The 19122-nt window shown below is 42.0% G+C and overlaps 1 protein-coding gene, 2 non-coding genes and 2 pseudogenes across 3 annotated transcripts; 1 reads left to right on the top strand and 4 right to left on the bottom strand.

The window, feature by feature from the left end:
* Window positions 1-2811: 2811 nt before the first annotated feature.
* On the bottom strand, window positions 2812-2998 carry LOC144514040 (U2 spliceosomal RNA). The gene has a single exon (XR_013501245.1). It is a non-coding gene; the product is annotated as a U2 spliceosomal RNA (small nuclear RNA).
* Window positions 2999-3269: 271 nt separating this feature from the next.
* On the bottom strand, window positions 3270-3385 carry LOC144514043 (U5 spliceosomal RNA). Its single transcript, XR_013501246.1, has one exon. It is a non-coding gene; the product is annotated as a U5 spliceosomal RNA (small nuclear RNA).
* A 424-nt stretch (window positions 3386-3809) lies between these two features.
* LOC144514041 (U2 spliceosomal RNA) lies at window positions 3810-4024 on the bottom strand (annotated as a pseudogene).
* Window positions 4025-4837: 813 nt separating this feature from the next.
* On the bottom strand, window positions 4838-4995 carry LOC144514042 (U2 spliceosomal RNA; annotated as a pseudogene).
* Window positions 4996-6362: 1367 nt separating this feature from the next.
* Window positions 6363-18858, top strand: LOC144514035 (uncharacterized). The gene is made up of 4 exons (XM_078245223.1): window positions 6363-6380; window positions 6518-6599; window positions 13137-14730; window positions 16366-18858. The coding sequence occupies exons 1-4, from the start codon at window positions 6363-6365 to the stop codon at window positions 16538-16540; spliced, it is 1869 nt and encodes a 622-aa protein (XP_078101349.1). The 3' UTR covers window positions 16541-18858.
* Window positions 18859-19122: the final 264 nt, after the last annotated feature.

Below are 19122 nucleotides of genomic sequence, written 5' to 3'. Positions count from 1 at the left end.
CTTTTGCTGAACTCAACTAACTCCCCCACACATTGCACAAAGCTTCTATTTAAAAAAACAAAACAGCCTTTCATTTTTTTTATATTTTAACTCAAACGTCTTCAATAAAGCGAGGCTTCTCCCAGCAAGGCTCTCTTCAATACGGCCTGTCTTGGCAGTTTTAATCCTTAGGCTCTCCTGATGACTTCGGGCACTCTCATGGTCCTTTACTGCCTCGACTTTAAAATTAGTAGTTCCTACCACGAAATTGTTCGTTTTGTTTTTTTCTTTCGCGTACATGCGGCAATCCTGACAAAACATGACAACATTTTCATGATCAAACACAAGCCATTCACGACCCGTCAGCCATTTGGCATTACATTTTCTTTTCTTAGTTTCTCTGTCGATATCCTCAGCCCCTGCCTCGTTCCTCTTCTCGCCCCCAGAAGTCTGTCCCAACCACCGCCACATTTAGTTTAGCTAATCTTAACTTTTTACTTTACTTTACGAGCTAGCTAGCTAACTCCCTCTTCTTTCAGTCTGCTCCCTGCTCTGGCTCCGTTCGTTTCCATGGTTTCTCTGAACATAACCCTAACCCTAAATGTAGGCGAAAAATTAGAAACTACAACCCTAGTACCGTTCTTAATGAATTCACTCTCCTCTCCTCTCTTCCCTTGCGAAAGTGTAGGGAGTAGAGGGAGGCAGGGCCTACAGCCCGACCCGACAGGGGAGAGTTCTAGCCCGACCAGGCTCCTCTCCTTAGCCCTGTCTCCTTCGTTCTACCATCTCTCTCCTTCTCTACTGTCTCTCTCATCCTAATCCTAATCTCAACCACTCGATTTTCTTGCCTAACCTTAACCGATTAAATTAATTTAATAAAAAAAAAAAAAAACAGAAATTACACACCTAGTACTGTTCTTCATAGAGAAATGGCAGAAAAGCCAACCAGGAAGTGAGGTTTCGCCCACTTTCTGTCATCATAGAAACAGGTGACTGGCACGGCTGGCTGTGATAAACCTAATAGTTTAACTGTAACTTTATCTCAAACCTCTACGATCTTCAGGAAGAGTTACAACACTAAAAGCCCTAAGCCACGCCCACAAACGCCTTTAAAGCGTTTACCTACTTCCTGTCATCCTATAGCCACGTGACTTGTACGATTGATACGGAAGACTCGAAAGTTCAACTGTAACTTTATTCCAAATCTTTCTGACCTTTAGAAAGAAAGTTACAGCATGAAACGCTTAAACCACGCCCACAAAGGCCAAAAAAGTGATTTTTCGCCCATTTCACTCACTTCCCATCATCGTACCGGAATAAGATTGACACCGTTGGATTCAGAAAACCCTGCACTTCCTTGCTAGTGTTCTTTTAACACCGCAATGTCTTTTCCAGAATTTAAGTTTTAAATCCATGACTTAACGGACTAGTACAAATGAAGACATCAGGAGCGCAGACTGTCCATTTCTATTCTAATCTTGACAGCGCCTCCTGTAGTTGAGCAGTGTATGGAACACAGGAAGAACTTTGAAAAAACTGACCTGGACTTCAGGACCCTCGGGCATGACTTGCGCTGTTAACAGACACCCTTGTCGGTAAGGTGGTAAGTAAGATTTTTATTATATTAAAATTGTGAAACCTAAGATGTTTTCTTAGATATTAACTGGTATAAAATCAATTATCTTACGTAGGATACGGTAATACTTTTGCGCCAAACAACTTAATACTTCAAACATGATTTTTCTTAGGATAAGGTAACACTTTTTCACCAAATAATATAGTTTTTCAAATACGGTAACAATTGTGTGCCAAACAATACCATTTTTAACCATTATTTCTTAGGATACGGTAATACTTTTGCACCAAATATTATAAATTTTCAAACAACAATATATAAAGCAAGAAATAAACCTCAAAACATATCCTAATATATCTAAAACAACAGACTGTAATCCAGAATAAATGTTTAATTGGCTATGGGACACACTCAAGGGACTGATTAACCTCGGTGGGCCGCCCTTGGAGGAGGGTGTCTAGTTGGTAATGGCTGAAACACCTGAACCGAGGTTCACTACTGACGATGTGTCTTAAAATGTAGAATAAAATCTATGCAAGACCATGCAACAATTCCAAACAAAATAAAGACAGCACAAAATCCAGATCTTAAAGAGCAGACCTAAAAGCAAAACTATGCATTTTAAGGAAACGTTTAATAAACCAACAGGCTCAAAACAGACTTTAAAGCCTAAAAGCTTGGCTATGCATTCTAAAGAAACCGTTTAATAAACAAACAGGCTCAAAACGGACTTCAGGACCTACAAGCACGACTGTGCAATTTAAAGAAGCCGCTAATAAACAGACAGGCTTAAAACAGACTTCAAAGCCTAGAAGCATGACTATGCAAAACTGTTTAATAAACCGACTAGAATGACTGCATTTCAGACAGAAACACACAGCCCAAAAAGTAAACTAATGAACATAGTGAATATCGGGACGCTGTCAGCTTGGCTGCCGCGAAGAGCTTATCTCTGCTTCTCCAATGTTTTCATGTCGGGCTGAAAACGTCTAAAGTCAAAATAATTACTACGTGATCAGATTTTCTAAACAGACAATCAGGTTTATGCAATTGCAGTGTGATATAAAGGAACTTTAAGTGTGGGAAATGTAGGAATGAAGAACTTTGACTGATGTGTGCCGGCCCGTACCTATGATTCACTATCAACTGCCTAGGCGTCGGATGAAGCAGGGGGAATCATCGAGATAACGTTCTTATTCCCTAATCCGAACCCCCCTAACCCATTTAAGATGTTGTCCCCTGATAAAGGACATATCAGATATTAAACTGATAAGAACAGCGGTTTTTGCCACAACTCGTGGAGTGAACGGAGCAAGCCCCTTTTTGAACTCCCATTGCTAAAAATCCATTTAATACGTTGTCCCCTGATAGAGGACATATCAGATATTAAACTGATAAGAACAGATACTACACTTGATCTTAGCCAAAAGGCCGAGAAGCGATGAGCACCACCTGTTTGCTGTCCGACGCAACCTCCCCGGACGGTTCGCACTTGTCATGGTCCAGTACTTTTAATTGGGCATAACAATAGCTGCTACTTAGCACCCCCGCCCAAGCGCTCCATGGTGAAGCACCTAAGGCTGGTTAAAGACAGCTTGTTTGGTTTTCAAAATTGGACAAGGTTCAGCCAAATGGCAATGCTCCCTCTGTGTCCTGTTTCTGCGCTGCTGATAACAGAAGTCTAGTTAAGGACAGCTTATTTGCTTTTCACAAGTCTCAGCCAAACAGCAGAGCCCACCAAAAATAGGTTCAACTCATTGGTGTTCCTCTCCACGGAAGTCTTAAGTAAAAGGCGAAAGACTTGTGCATTATGAAGAGAAACCAGAGTAAGTACAGCCCTGTACTCGAGAGCAGCCGTAAACCCTAGTCGTCCCAGTCCAAACCCTCGCGGTAAGCCTCACTTGGTGTGCCGCTTTCCAAATCCAAGGCCACACGGCCAATATTTTCTCTCTGCTGCTTTTCCTGCCAATCAATAGTGCAAATCTCACTGCACTTTTGTGAGACTTCATCTTGCTGTTTATTCGCTGCTGCGTTTTTCACCCCAGTTGTCGTGTCTTAAGAGTATTATAACAGCGTTTTGATACCAGGAACCCAATGAGGTTTTACAGATCATTCAGTCAAACCGAGCGCTTCTTGCCACGAAGTTCGGGCCACGAAGTCCGCCAGCCACTGCGACGCATGTCTCTTTCGGTCCGGTATCAAATTGAACGACGGGCAGCTCAGCGTGCATTATTTGGTTTTCCACAAGACAGAAGAAGGGTGCACCGTTCCCGGCGGCGCTGCAATACCAGGTCGATGCGTGGAATGAACGGAGCAAGCCCCTTTTTCAACTCCCATTGCTAAAAATCCATTTAATACGTTGTCCCCTGATAGAGGACATATCAGATATTAAACTGATAAGAACAGATTTTTTTTTATTTTTTTATTTATTATTATTGACACAAGTTCAAGACACATTTCATAAGGTCTTCACACAATTCACAAAATTTCAGTTACCATTTAAGATACAACGTGATAAATAAGTTACTCTGTAAAACTATTTAAAACAGGTGTAGTACAATAAAAGCAATTGTTTTCAGACATAATACAGGTAAGAGTTGTTTTCATAAATTTCAGGTAAACATAAAAAGTTGTCATCTTGTGCATTTCATATTGTGTTTAGTGTCCATATTAAAAGTCTTAAGAGAGAGGGCATTGGTTTAAAAGCTCTCTTCAAATATCAGTTGTGCAGGAGCGCAGTGAGTCTCTAACAATGTTAATACTTTTTGAGTGTCTCGGGATCCTGTTACGGTGCTCAGAGGAGACCCTCCCCTTGTTGCTCCTTCCCACCTGCCTCACCCGGAGAGTCAGGTCGCCGCTGCTTTGACCTTTTTTTGTGTGGCTCCGGCTCCTTCGTCCGAATGGGCACAGAGGCGATTCTTCTTTGCAGCTGTGTCCTTGGCCTGCCGCTTGCAGCTCGGGCCATTTGGGCCGCTGCTGCAGCCATCTTGATCACAGCTGCGGGGGGGATCTGCATGTGCTTTCTTACCAGCAAGTTTCTGGAGGTCCAAATGGCGTCTTTGATGGCGGCCAGGGTGAGCCACTGATTTGCAAAGTCACGTGCTGGCATCTGTTTCTTTGGGCTCACCCCATACAGCACTAGCTGTGCTGTGAGGACCTCCCTTGCTGGTAAGTACGGGAATTGCAAGGAGCCGGCCATTGCCCACTGGTCTACGGCAGCGCTGCACTCCCAGAGCAAATGCCTCACCTCACCTCACTTATTTGGTTTTCCACAAGACAGAAGAAGGGTGCACCGTTCCCGGCGGCGCTGCAATACCAGGTCGATGCGTGGTGGGAATGGAGCAAGCCCCTTTTTCAACTCCTATTGCTAAAAATCCATTTAATATGTTGTCCCCTGATAGAGGACATCATCTGAAGTGAAGAGTATCTGAAGAGCCTATAAGGTTAAAGTTTGTATAAAGCTCAAATGTGCTGAGACATAATGAGCACTGTGTTAGTGAAGTAAGTTTAATGATTTTCCTCTCAGTGGAGTGATGTGTTGAAGAGGATGTTTTATGTGATTCTGTGATTGGGGGCTGAGTGGGATCAATGATGTTATGTGTAGTGTTGGAGCCCCCCAAAAAGACTCTGACCTCAAAGGGACTCAGACCTTTACTTGCCAACTCACATCTATTTACTTTACTAAACTGTAACATATTACCTAAACGTACCCCTTATAAGCCATGTTCTTGCTGCAGCACGACAGAGTGCATATTGGCTTTGTACTCTCTGGGTTCTGCAGGATCCGTCATGATGCTGAAATCCTTGATGTGATAAACCTTTTCATAATCAAGAACAGTGTCAACGAAGTTCCTTTTCCACACATCGGCAACGCAGTGCTGCAACTAAATATACAACAAGAACATGTCTGCTGCTGCTTAAAAAATTACTTGAACAGTTAATGTGTTTAAAGTGCGTCTGTGCCGTCGCCATCTTGAGACAGACAACTCATAGACTCATAGAAAAAGATTTTTGTACTGCTTTTGGGTGTTCATGTGAAAGAACTGCCAAACTAAGCAACATGGAATAACATTTCACAGATGGAAAATGTGTTTTACAATATTATACTATTACGAAAGTGTTGATTTTAATATCACAAAATGTAACATTAATCCTTGTTTTAGGCTAACACTAAGCTAAATTACAATCCTGATACTGAATTAAGCTAATGCTAGCTTGTGTCAGGTAAAATATGTTTAAGTGATTATTAGTATCTCAGTAAGATGCTGAAAACGATGTTTGTTATGTGTGTTACTGAACAGTTTCTTTAACTGGGTTTCCTTGAGTCATTTACCATAGACCCCATGTGAAAAAATTCAAACTTTACCTCAGAAATAAACATGTTTACAGCCTGGTACAAAAAAACAGTTTTGGTCTATGAAGCTAATTTCACACTTCATAATAACTGGTTATATAACTCACCTGTTTAAACTGTACCAAGGCTTAAATCATCATCAGGCAGTTTTCCTTCCTGTTTTAGGAAGCAGCGACTGTATTGTGTTTGCCTGTAATACCGTGTCTGTGTTTTTCATATTTATGTAGAATTATAGTTTGCTCTTCTTATATAAAATATGCGGCTCTGGTAGATGTTTGTGATTGGTCGTGTATAGATATCATTTTCTTCAAAAGTGTGTTTTAATCATTTATATTCCTGCGTGTTTTCCAGAGGAAATCTGGAACACTTCCGGACTTTTATTTTGAAGCTCAGCAACTAATCTGCACCGGAAGTTATAGTCTTTACTGCGGCTAACTTCACACTCTGAACAAGATGGCGTCTAGCAGAAAGGTGTGTTAGCAGAGTCTCTCTGTTGTGTTGAGAAAGAGGTAAAATGTGTAAAGTCCAGATGCTGAGAGCGTTGGTGGAGCAGCGACTAACTGCGGCTGCTGAAGAGATATTTGGGCTGTTTGAAAGAACGATAGCAGAGTACGAGGAGGAACTTTGTCGAGCGACAACGGGAGCTGCTGGACGCTGTTTTCAACCCTCAGCTTCGGTTCCACAGAGCAGGTTTGTTCATTAAACCTTCAGTTGATCTTTCTCTCCTTCCTGTCATCTGTTCTCTCAGCAACGATACGACGATAGGACGTATGTAAATAAGCATTTGTACATAGATCTATTGTAATCTTTAACAGGCCTTCGCCAAACCCACCAGACTCCATGTAAATAATCAGTACTTTTATCATCGTAAAACACACTGCATTCAAAGTGGACAGAAATACAATAAAACTATCAAACGCCGTCTTGGTTCATCCTTCCACTGTCCCAACAATCACCACTCTGGTTTGGTTGAAATAAACTCTTAATTCACACATTTACATGTGGAAATATGCTGGCTCTATACACGCTAAAAGTACTGATTATTTACATGGAGTCTGGTGGGTTTGGTGATGGTGATTTCGGGGCTGTTTTTTGGATAAACAAAGGTTCTTATTTAATAGTTATTCCCTTAGGACTGTATAGGTGATGGTTACATAGTAGTGATGTTCACCTTGGAACACAACAGCGCAGTATTGTAACCACTAAAGTTTAGAGAGAGTGTGTGTGTGTGTGTGTGTGTGTGTGTGTGTGTGTGTGTGTGTGTGTGTGTGTGTGTGTGTGTGTGTGTGTGTGCCTCTGTGTGTGTCTCTGTCAGACGTGTATAATGTACTACAGACCCATACTTGTGTCAAAGTACAAGTGCTCTGTCAAAAAAGTGACTTTAGTATAAGTTGAAGTGCTCTTTAAGCACCACACTTAAGTAGAAGTACTAAAGTATTCCAAATGTATTGTACTTAAGTATTGCAAGTAGTTTATTTTAAAATGTACTACTCAAGTACTGAAAGTACAAGTATTGTGTTTGAATATCATATTGTTAATATTATGTCAAATGTTTAGCCAAGGCTGTAGCCCAAGGAATTAACAAATATTAAATATATACTATATTAAAAATAACAAATACTTAAATAAAATGTACAATTATCACACTGTGCAAGTAAAATGAAAATCCTCTCCAGCACAGTAACGATTAAAGCCCCCCAAAAAATCACATACTAGCTAGTAACGTGATGAACAGGAAAGTTAGCAAGCTAGCAAAATACAGATGAACTAGCAGCTAGCAAAATACAGATGAACTAGCAGCTAGCAAAATACAGATAAACTAGCAGCTAGCAAAATACAGATGAACTAGCAGCTAGCAAAATACAGATGAACTAGCAGCTAGCAAAATACAGATGAACTAGCAGCTAGCAAAATACAGATGAACTAGCAGCTAGCAAAATACAGACGAACTAGCAGCTAGCAAAATACAGATGAACTAGCAGCTTCACATCACAGGGTAAAACGGTTAACATTCAGTACTCACTGCAGACTGAAACAACTCAGGAATAGCTTAACAATAGCTAAATGGAAAGAGTACAAACTTACATCGTCTCTGACTTCTGAACAGGCGACCGTAATGAAAAGAAACACGAAGCGATCTCTGGGATTTGAGGGATTTCTTACGTAACTTACGTACGTAACTAAAGTACGTAACTAACGTAGCCGTAACTACACACACTGTAACCTACAGTCTCTGTAGCGTGAGGAATTCACAACAGTAACGAGTAATGATGCAGCACATAAAAAACTGTATCGGAATAAAAGTATTAAACTCATCGAAAATATATACTCCAGTAGAGTACAGATACAGAATTTTAGTACTTAAGTACAGTAGTGAAGTAGTTCTACTTCGTTACTATACATCTCTGGTGTGTGTGTGTGTGTGTGTGTGTGTGTGTGTGTGTGTGTGTGTCTCTGTGTTAATGTGTGTCTATATGTGTGTGTGTGCGTGTGTGTCTCTCTGTGTGTCCCTCTGTGTGTCCATTTGTATGTGTGTCTATAACAAGAACAAATACAAGATACAAAAACATACCTGCAGTGTTGCCTAAGGGCCCTTATGCAATTTACAAGTATCACTGGGTTTATTCAGTCTAGCAGCATACCAGAAGGCTGTGAAGGAGGCAAAGATGCAGCATCTCTCTTCTGTCATAGCTAGCAGTTACCATGAACCAAGAGTGCTATCTAATACTATTAACTCTGTCGTGAATCCATGCACCTCTACTCCGACAGATGTTTCAATCAGTACATGTGAGAAGTTTCTCTGTTATTTTATCGACAGAGTAGCATCTGTCAGGCCAAACGCCAGTGCTAATTTTAATATGTTTGTACCTGCTACTCCTGTGCACTCTGCTGTGTTTGAGGAATTTAAGCCAGTTTCTCTGACGTTGCTTACTGAGGTAGTGCAACACATGAAACCTACCAACTGCCCCTTAGACATTGTTCCCGCCAGGATGGTGAAGGAGGTTTTTAATAGCACCTTGGGGTCGAGTTTACTTACTTTTTTAAAATTCTTTTCTTAGTTCAGGTTCTGTCCCAGCTGCCTTTTAAACATAGTGTGGTCAGGCCCCTTCTTAAGAAGCCTAATCTTGACCCCACAGTGTTGTCTAATTTTAGACCAGTATCTCATCTGCCTTTTCTTTCAAAGGTTTTGGAAAAAGTTGCTTTTATACAGGTACAAGCCTTTTTACAACAGAACTCTGTGTTTGAAAAATTCCAGTCTGGTTTTAGATCACGTCACAGCACTGAGTCTGCACTTTTGAGAGTACATAATGATATTGCCTTGTCTGTAGATGCTGGGAATCCTACTGTTTTAGTGCTATTAGAACTCACAGTGGCTTTTGACACAGTGGACCATGCAGTCCTCCTTCTCTCGCCTTGATCAGTGTGTAGGCATCCGAGGCTCGGCACTTCAATGGTTTAGATCCTATTTGGCAAATAGGAGCTTCTCTGTCATGATTGGTGACTTCTCCTCGTCTACTACTAACTACTACTTTACTACTCCTCTCTCCTGTGGGGTACCCCAGGGTTCCATTCTTGGCCCCATTCTGTTTTCTTTAAATATCTTGCCTTTAGGAGCTATTATAGGCAAGCACAACCTGTCATTTCATTGTTATGCAGATGATTTGCAAATGTATTTGCCTATGAAAGCAAATGACAGTGTCGCACTAAACTCCCTGCATAGTTGTATTAATGATATTAAGTTGTGGCTGTCACAAAACTTTCTTAATTTGAATGAAGATAAAACTGAGTGTATTATTTTCAGTACCTCAGGCACACAAAATGGTCCTGCTTTGAGCCTGGGGGCTCTGGCATCATACACTAGGGCAGCTGTCAAAAATGTGGGCGTTACTTTTGATTACAGCATGAAATTTGACAAACAGATCAGCAATGTTGTTAGAATGAGCTTTTTCCAGCTTCGTCTCCTGGCTAAAGTTAAGCCTTTCCTGAGCAGGCACGACCTAGAAAAGGCTATTCATGCCTTTATTAGTTCAAGGTTGGATTACTGTAATGCTCTCTATGTTGGTCTGAATCAGACCTCCATCTCACGCCTTCAACTTGTTCAAAATGCTGCTGCTCGCTTTTTGACAAATACATCTAGACGTGCACACATCACTCCTGTTCTCTACATTGGCTCCCTGTGCATTTTAGAATTGATTTTAAGATCTTACTGTTTGTTTTCAAGGCATTAAATGGCCTGGCCCCGGAGTATTTGTCTGAAATTCTAACTTTGCGTGAGCACAACCGGTCATTGCGGTCTTCGAATCAACTGGTTTTAGAAGTCCCAAGGTCTAGGTATAAACGGTGGGGTGATCAGGCTTTTGCAGTTGCTGCCCCGAAACTCTGGAACAAGTTACCCCCTGATATTCGGACGATTAAAGATGTGGCTCTTTTCAGGTCTAAAGTAAAAAACCTATTTGTTTAGGCTGGCTTTTAATACATAGTAGTGGTGTGACAATTTCACTCTCCTGTTTCTTTGCAACCTTTTTTCATTGTATGTGTTGTTTTGTACTTGGCTCCTGATGTAAAACACTTTGGATACCTGCTGGCGCTGTAAAGTGCTATATCAATGAATTTTGATTGCTTTTTTGATTGATAATGAGAATTCAAGCAACCATATACTTAGCTTAAATGGAAGAAATGTCACTGCTTTCTCCATTAAGTTGCAATAAAAATAGACGTCCATGCCATTTACATAGGAGACTGTCAACATTGTCCAAATATAACAGTCTTACTAGAACTAGAGAGGAACAGCTAAACTAGCAAGATTCAACAGGTTTACTGTCAAATGTACAGTAAAGACAACTTACACCATGCAATGAAAAGTTAGCTTTGCTAGTCTTCATTACACAACGAATGAAATTAAGTTAAAACCAAACAATTAAAAAGTAAAATAGTTTGAAAAAGAGATTAAAAAATGGAGATAAGAATATGGATAAAGTGCACTGTGCCTAGACAGCTCTGTATGTGGTGTGAGTTTAGGAGGAGAGGATGGAGTCTGTGTGGGGGATATTGCAGTGTTTAGGAAGGGAGGATGGAGTGTGTGTGGGGGATATTGCAGTGTTCAGGAGTTTAGGACGGGAGGATGGAGTGTGTGTGGGGGATATTGCAGTGTTTAAAGGTTTTCACTCTCTCTACCTCTGTCCCCCCGATGTATAGTGGCGTGCTGCACCTTCCTCCATCTCCTAGTATCGATAATCATCTCCTTGGACTTTTCTGCCTTTAAGGAGAGATTATTTTTCTGACACCAGTTCTGCTACCTGCCTTCTGTATGCAGTCTCCTCACCACCAGTGATCAGCCCAATCACAGTTTGTCATCCGCAAACTTTAAAATGCTGGTCAGTGTGGGAGGCTACACAGTCATAGGTGAAGAGGGTGTAAAGCAGCGGACTCGGCACACTGACCTGTGCTTAAAGTCCAAATGTCAGATGTCCGTTGTCCTACTCTGACTGACTGAGGTCTGTTTGTAAGAAAGTTCAGCACCCAGTTACAAAGGGAGGGTGTCATTCCCAGGCTGAGGAGCTTTTCAGAGAGCCTGTATGGTATGACTGTGTTGAATGCCGAACTGTAGTCAACAAATAGCATTCTCACATATGTGTCCTTGCCTTCAAGATGCGTGAGGGCTGTGTGGATGGCAGCGTTGACAGCATCATCAGTGGACCGGTCCCGTCGACATGCAAATTATAATGTGTCCAGGGTGGCTGGGATGGTTCTTTTGGTGTGGGACATGACTATCCTTTCAAAGCACTTCATCAAAATCGGGGTGAGTGCCACAGGACGATAGTCGTTAAAGCAGGTCACAGTATTTTTCTTTCGGAGGGTCACAATGGTGGTGGACTTGAAGGAGGTGAGCACATGATTGAGTAAGAGACAGATTGTAGATATCTGTGAGCACATCAGCCATCTCCGCTGAGCAGATTCTGAGTGCTCACCCAGGGATGTTATCAGGGCCAGCTGCCTTCCATGAGTTTAATTTCCTCAGAGCAGCACACACCTCGACCGATGACACTGAGACTGGTGTGTCTTGTATGCCCCCTGTGGTCAGAACCCTGTGATGGTTGGTGTTGATGGCTTCAAAGCGGGCGTAGAAGTTATTCAGGTCATCTTGTAGGATGGTTTGGCTGGAAGTGACTCCTAAGTAGGGTTAGGGTACCGAAACCCGGTTCCACTATGGAACTGGTTACAACGCAACCGGTAGGAATCGGACCGGATTAGAACGCAAATTTCGGTTCCTCATTTCGGTTCCACGGATATAGCTTTTTTTTTTTTATGATGACGTAGTTAAGGCAGCAGGCGCGTGTTACTTTAGGTGGCCGCCTTAGCTGCAAAGTGCTGCGGGAAACCCTGATTAAGCATGAACATAAGTATATTGAAATTAGATTCAACCTAATCATTACACATATTGTACTGACAACAAAGTTTGTTTAGCATTTAACCAGAAGTGTAAAAGAAGCAGTTTAGCTTCGGATCGAGTAGCGACTCTAGAGGCATAGTGGGAGAAACAAAGTGTCTCCCCTGTGCTTTCTGACCACGATGGGAAATCTGTAGCAGGAAAAGTTAGCCAGGCCGAGCGAGGTGCGTCGTCGCGACGTCCAGTTGCATTTTTCGATAGCTGCACGCACGTCGCTCGGCCATGGCTTGGTAGCGTTGCATTTCCCCCAACTCTTCTCCTCCATAAACAACATGAAATCAAGGAGAGGGTTAACTTTTCCTGCTACACGATTTCCAACCATGGTCAGACTGAACAGAGTAGACACTTTGTTTCTCTCACTATGACTTGAGTCACTACGCACTCTGTAAATAATCACCATCACTCTCTCACTCTCTCTACCACACACACATGCCGGCCCTGCTATTCTCTTGAAGAGATTGACGCATACACCAACGCACTACTATAAACTTCAAGCCATTTACATAGGCTGGAGCCCTGCGTTTCTATTATTTTTCTTGCCCCACACTGATGCAAAAATACATTTGCCAGTAATTATCTTAACTGCATATTACTCCAGTGATGAAATAAATCCATGTCATAGCCATTTCAGTTGTGCTATGCTACTTTATATCAGTTTGTTAGACTAAATTTGTAAGTTTTCATATCTATGACGATACAAACTACCTCTCATTATTATTGGTTTGAGTTTAGTTTGAGTGGTGGTCAGTAATGTGTCTGTTTCATTCCGTTTCCTGCAGATGTTCAGCAGCTGTCGGTGGTTAAAGAAGAGGTTCCCCCAGAGCAGCAGGAGTGTAGCTCCAGTGTGGACCAGCAGGAGCCAGAGCCAGAACCCCCCCCACACATTAAAGAGGAACAGGGGGAACTGCGGAGCAGTCAGGAGGAAGAGCAGCTTCAAGGGCTGGAAGAGGCTGATATCACCAAGTTCCCATTCACTCCTGTCTCTGTGAAGAGTGACGATGATGAAGAGGAAGCTCAGTCCTCACAGCTTCATCAAAGACAAACTCAACACATGGAAACAGAAGCTGATGGAGAGGACTGTGGAGGACCAGAACCAGCCAGGAACTCACATCCACATCCACTTTTACAACCAGAGACTGAAGACCAGACTGGAGACTCTTCTGAACCTGAGACTGATGACAGTGCTGATTGGAAGGAGACCAGAGAACCTCAGTCAGCTTTAAACTCTCTGAAACATGATTCAAGATGTAAGAAAACATTCAGCTGCTCTGAGTGTGGGAGAAGATTTGTCTTCAAGACACATCTGAAGAAACATATGAGAATGCACACAGGAGAAAAACCTTTCAGCTGCTCAGTTTGTAAGAAATATTTTAAACAGAGTGGAGATTTAAAGAAACACACCAGAATCCACACAGGAGAAAAGCCTTTTAGCTGCTCTGAGTGTGGAAAAAGATTTTGCTACAAGACACATCTGAAGACACACATGATAACTCACACAGGAGAGAAAGCTTTCAGCTGCTCGGTCTGTAAGAAATCTTTTACAGAGAGAGGAAGTGTAAAGAAACACATGAGAATCCACACAGGAGAAAAACCTTTTATTTGCTCTGAGTGTGGAAAAAGATTTAACCACAGTTCAAATCTGAAAAACCACTTGAGAACTCACACAGGAGAAAAACCTTTCAGCTGCTTAGTTTGTGATCAAAGATTTGGCTGCAAGACACACCTGAAGAGACACATGATAACTCACACAGGAGAGAAAGCTTTCAGCTGCTCAGTCTGTAAGACATCTTTTACGCAGAGAGGAAGCCTGAAACAACACATGAGAATACACACAGGAGATAAACCTTTCAGCTGCAGTGATTGTGACAGAATATTTGCCCGGCGTGTACAGGTCAAAAAACATAAATGTATTGGTCGTAAGTCGTCACAGCTTCATCAGAGTCAAACTGAGGAGAACAGAGAGGCAGAGCCTCCAGCCAGCAGAGAAACTCAACACATGGAAACAGAAGCTGATGGAGAGGACTGTGGAGGACCAGAACCAGCCAGGAACTCACATCCACTTTTACAACCAGAGACTGAAGACCAGACTGGAGACTCTTCTGAACCTGAGACTTGTGATTGGAAGGAGACCAGAGAACCTCAGTCAGCTTTAAATTCTCTGAAACATGATTCAACATGTAGCAGTCAGGAGGGAGAGCAGCTTCAAGGGCTGGAGGAGGCTGATATCACCAAGTTCCCATTCACTCCTGTCCCTGTGAAGAGTGAAGATGATGAAGAGGAAGCTCAGTTCTCACAGCTTCATCAGAGACAAACTCAACACATGGAAACAGAAGCTGATGGAGAGGACTGTGGAGGACCAGAACCAGCCAGGAACTCACATCCACATCCACTTTTACAACCAGAGACTGAACCTGAGACTGATGACAGTGCTGATTGGAAGGAGACCAGAGAACCTCAGTCAGCTTTAAACTCTCTGAAACATGATTCAAGACGTAAGAAAACATTCGGCTGTTCGGAGTGTGGTCGAAGATTTGGCCACAAGCACCATCTGAAGAGACACATTCTGACTCACACAGGAGAAAAACCTTTCAGCTGCTCTGAGTGTGGGAGAAGATTTGGCCGCAAGCACCATCTGCAGACACACATGATAACTCATACAGGAGAAAAACCTTTCAGCTGCTCATTCTGTAAGAAATCTTTTACACAGAGTGGAAGTGTAAAGGCACACATGAGAATCCACACAGGAGAGAAACCTTTTATTTGCTCTGAGTGTGGGAAAAGATTTTGCTACAAGTACCATCTGAAGACTCACGTGATGACTCATACATGAGAGAAACCTTTCAGCTGCTCAGTCTGTAAGAAATCTTTTAGACTGAGTAGCCATTTAAAACATCACATGAAACAACACACGGGAGAGGAAGCGTCTACTTCCTGTGTTAGTGACATCAGAAAGCAGCAGGAGTGGAGCTCCAGTGTGGACCAGCAGCAGCCAGAGAATCTCAGCCAGGTTGGAGCTCTCTGAACCATAGAAATAAAATGGATAGAAAGGCCATTTCCATTCAGATCAACGTAGCGTAATGGTCATAGTGGCAGCCATTTTTATGTGTACCATTGCCATGGTAACGTATAAACTTCAGCATAAGCCGACTTCCGGTGAGTCGTGGAGCTGAGGCTAAATGAGTCAAATTAACTTCATGCTTCATCCACACAAAGCACACTGCTATCGCCACGAGTAACGGCTTTATTCGGCTCGTTTTCTGTGAACGATGTGGCGAGTTGGTGACATTAAGGCAGAGTTAGCAAGCTAATGTTAGCCAAATAACAAGTTGTTCTCCAGCTGGCTGGTTCCACCGTGCTGTCATGCTGCATCGGTTACAGAGAATGAGCTGAACAGCGGGCTGGGTCCAGTGAGGGACTGGTATCAATAAACAGCCCTGGCATTTGTAACACACCGGCCCAATTTTCAAACCACACCAACCTCACCCAAACATTGAGATAAAATCCCCAAAATCACATACAGAGAATGCAAACATTTAGAACACACACTGAAAGGACACGCATTACGATCGCTACAGTCGATGACATATGTCAACAACAATTTAACATCTAATTGTTGTTGACCCATTGTCACTGGGTCTTACTGTCCCTAGTCACTCCCTGCAACTCCGGAACATCTCCCGAGCTGCGTTGGGTGGCTCTCCTGCCAGCGAGCTGCGACATTGTTTACAGCCTCACTGATGGATATTGTCACCATAACAACTTACAACAATCGCCATTTTGTTGTGTGCCAATCAAATGACCACGGGAAACAGTTCAATGGCCTTTCTATCCATTTTAGTCTATGCTCTGAACGCTGTAATCTGTAAACTGTGGACGCTGATCTCTACTTAAATGTTGTTTGAATTTAGTCTAAGGACAATTAATGTGGTGTATTAGTACAAACTGAAAACATGGAAACAGAAGCAGATGGAGAGGACTGTGGAGGACCAGAACCAGCCAGGAACTCACATCACATCCACTTTTACAACCAGAGACTGAAGACCAGACTGGAGACTCTTCTGATCCTGAGACTGATGACAGTGCTGATTGGAAGGAGTTTCAGTCAGCAGTTAAACTGAACAGAGAAAACAACATCTTATACAAGCAACAACATTATTTTTGGGGCTATTTTACAACTTATTAATAGGATCATATCAGCATTGATAAAGTTAATCATGAACTCACTTAACTAACTTCCTGTGGCTTTCAAGGTTCAGTTATTCAATGGTTACGTGAGTACTTAAGTAATCGTAAACACAATCAAAAGTTCTCTTTTCACAAAGCAAACATTTTGTGTGGGGTCCCACTGGGGTCAATCATAGGCCCTCTTATTTATATAAACGACCTAGTTTGCTTTTCTTTTCTGTTTGCACAGGATAGATAAGTGAGCAGCTCATTAGTGTGTGTGAGAGCATTTCACTTGTGCGTGTGTAAATATGATGTAAGTAGGATGGTGCCTCATACAAACTCATTTCCACCAGCTGACAGTTTGTAACATAGAAACAAAATGGATTCTGGATCTTTTTTTTAATAGTTTGTAGCTGACTTTACCAGCTGTCTTCTCTATTGGCTGTTGAAACAGGAGACGTCTCTTACGTTCTAAAACCAGCCTCTGGAGACTCCACCAGCTGACAGCGACACTGGGCTTTCTGTTATTGCACTCTGAGTTATTGTTTTTTTTCATAGCTGTTATTGCACGTGTGGGGTGCCAATGATGTTCTTAATCGATTCGATTTCAATTCACAAGGTCCAGATTTGATTCCAATCAGGTTAGGGAAATTTCAGTTCCAATACCAGTTTAGCTTGTATAGAGAAGAGATTTTCAGAGAACTTCTGCTGTAAATTATACAAGCAAGAAGCAACCCTCAGATATGTTTTATATTTCACCAGGTTCATGTTTACATTAAGAACTGAGCCCCCAAAAGTTTGTTTTAAAGCACTTTTTACTTCTACGTCCTCGGTGAAAATTCAAATATTAAAGGTCCTATGACATGCTGCTTTTTGGATGATTTTATATAGTTTAGTGGTCCCCTAATACTGTATCTGAAGTCTCTTTTATATAGGCCTTAGTGGTCCCCTAATACTGTATCTGAAGTCTCTTTTATATAGACCTTAGTGGTCCCCTAATACTGTATCTGAAGTCTCTTTTATATAGACCTTAGTGGTCCCCTAATACTGTATCTGAAGTCTCTTTTATATAGGCCTTAGTGGTCCCCTAATACTGTATCTGAAGTCTCTTTTATATAGGCCTTAGTGGTCCCCTAATACTGTATCTGAAGTCTCTTTTATATAGACCTTAGTGGTCCCCTAATACTGTATCTGAAGTCTCTTTCCAGAAATTCAGCCTTGGTGCAGAATTACAGCCACTAGAGCCAGTCCCACAATGAGTTTTCCTTAGTATGTGCCATTTCTGTGTCTGTAGCTATTGAGGAGGAGGGGGGTGGCGTGTGGCCTTGACCAACTGCCACTTTGCTCGTTTACAAGCCATGATGTCTCTCTCTTTTTAATGGACGGGCCAAATTCTCTGGGCGGGCAAAGCAGAGAAAGGGGAGGTAACCTTTCCCCTTATGATGTCATAAAGGGAAGATTCCTGATTGGCCCATCTGAGCTTTCATTTTCTCAAAGGCAGAGCAGGATACCCAGGGCTCGGTTTACACCAATCACCATTTCTAGCCACTGGGGGGCCATAGGCAGGCTGGGGGAACTCATATTAATGTTAAACCTCAAAGTGAAATTTTCATGCCATGGGACCTTTTTTAAAAGATAATATTTTTCTGGATTTCATTGATTAATATCAGCTGTGGTGAGCCGACATTAGCTAGTTCTGTTAGCTGACTCAGCCCCGGGGTGCGAAGGACCACACCTGGGGCCTGTTGCACAAAAGTAGAATGAAGAAATCCAGGATAACTGAAAAAGCGCAGCTTGACTTAGTGTGGTCCGCTCATCGCGGCTTAATCGGTTGCACGTTTGCCGAGCCAGGATGAGAAGGTGAAGCTGTGTCAGCCAGGTGTAGATAGCTGGGATAAGTGCACGTCCACGACTTTCTTAAATAGACCACGGTATCCATCACAGATTTACTGATGCAGAAATGGAGAAGACGCGTGCGGCATATGTTTCACCTGCTGAGCAGCAGCTGTTAATGGAAAATTACGAGGAGGTGAAACATTTAATATTCAGAAAGGGAAATAGGCTACGGCTCTTGTTATCAGACAGAGAGAAAAAGCCCAACAGACAATAGTGGACCGACTGAATGCGTAAGGATTTATAAAGATCTACTTACTAGTCACTCCACATTTTTACTAAGTTGTACACTGTGTTTTAATAGTTTTTAATATGCTTGTTTTATGTGTTGGTTGTATTGCTGTATCTGTTTTTATCTGCTAAATGTGCTGGTTTTACTGTAAAGTGTCTTTGAGGAGCCTGTAAAGCACTACATAAATAAACATTTTATTATTTAGCCTACTTTGCCTTAAAAGTGAGCAGAGGGAATTAATGTTCCTCGGGAAATTTACCCTAAGGACTCGGCTTAATTCCAAACCCGTATTCACAATGAGAGAATATGTTTTACAACCATATGCACCAATCTCTATAAGCTATGTCTAATTTTAAATATCTTTCTACAAATAATGTTCATACAGAACAAAGATGACTGGACAAAAACTAGAAAAAGAAGTAAGTGACTTCAAAACACACTGTAAGCATATCTGTAAAACAATATAGCCTATT

This window comes from Sander vitreus, unplaced genomic scaffold (genome assembly GCF_031162955.1).
Source record: "Sander vitreus isolate 19-12246 unplaced genomic scaffold, sanVit1 ctg417_0, whole genome shotgun sequence".
Taxonomy (NCBI): Eukaryota; Metazoa; Chordata; class Actinopteri; order Perciformes; family Percidae; genus Sander; species Sander vitreus.
This window is presented reverse-complemented; position numbering and strand designations above follow the sequence as displayed.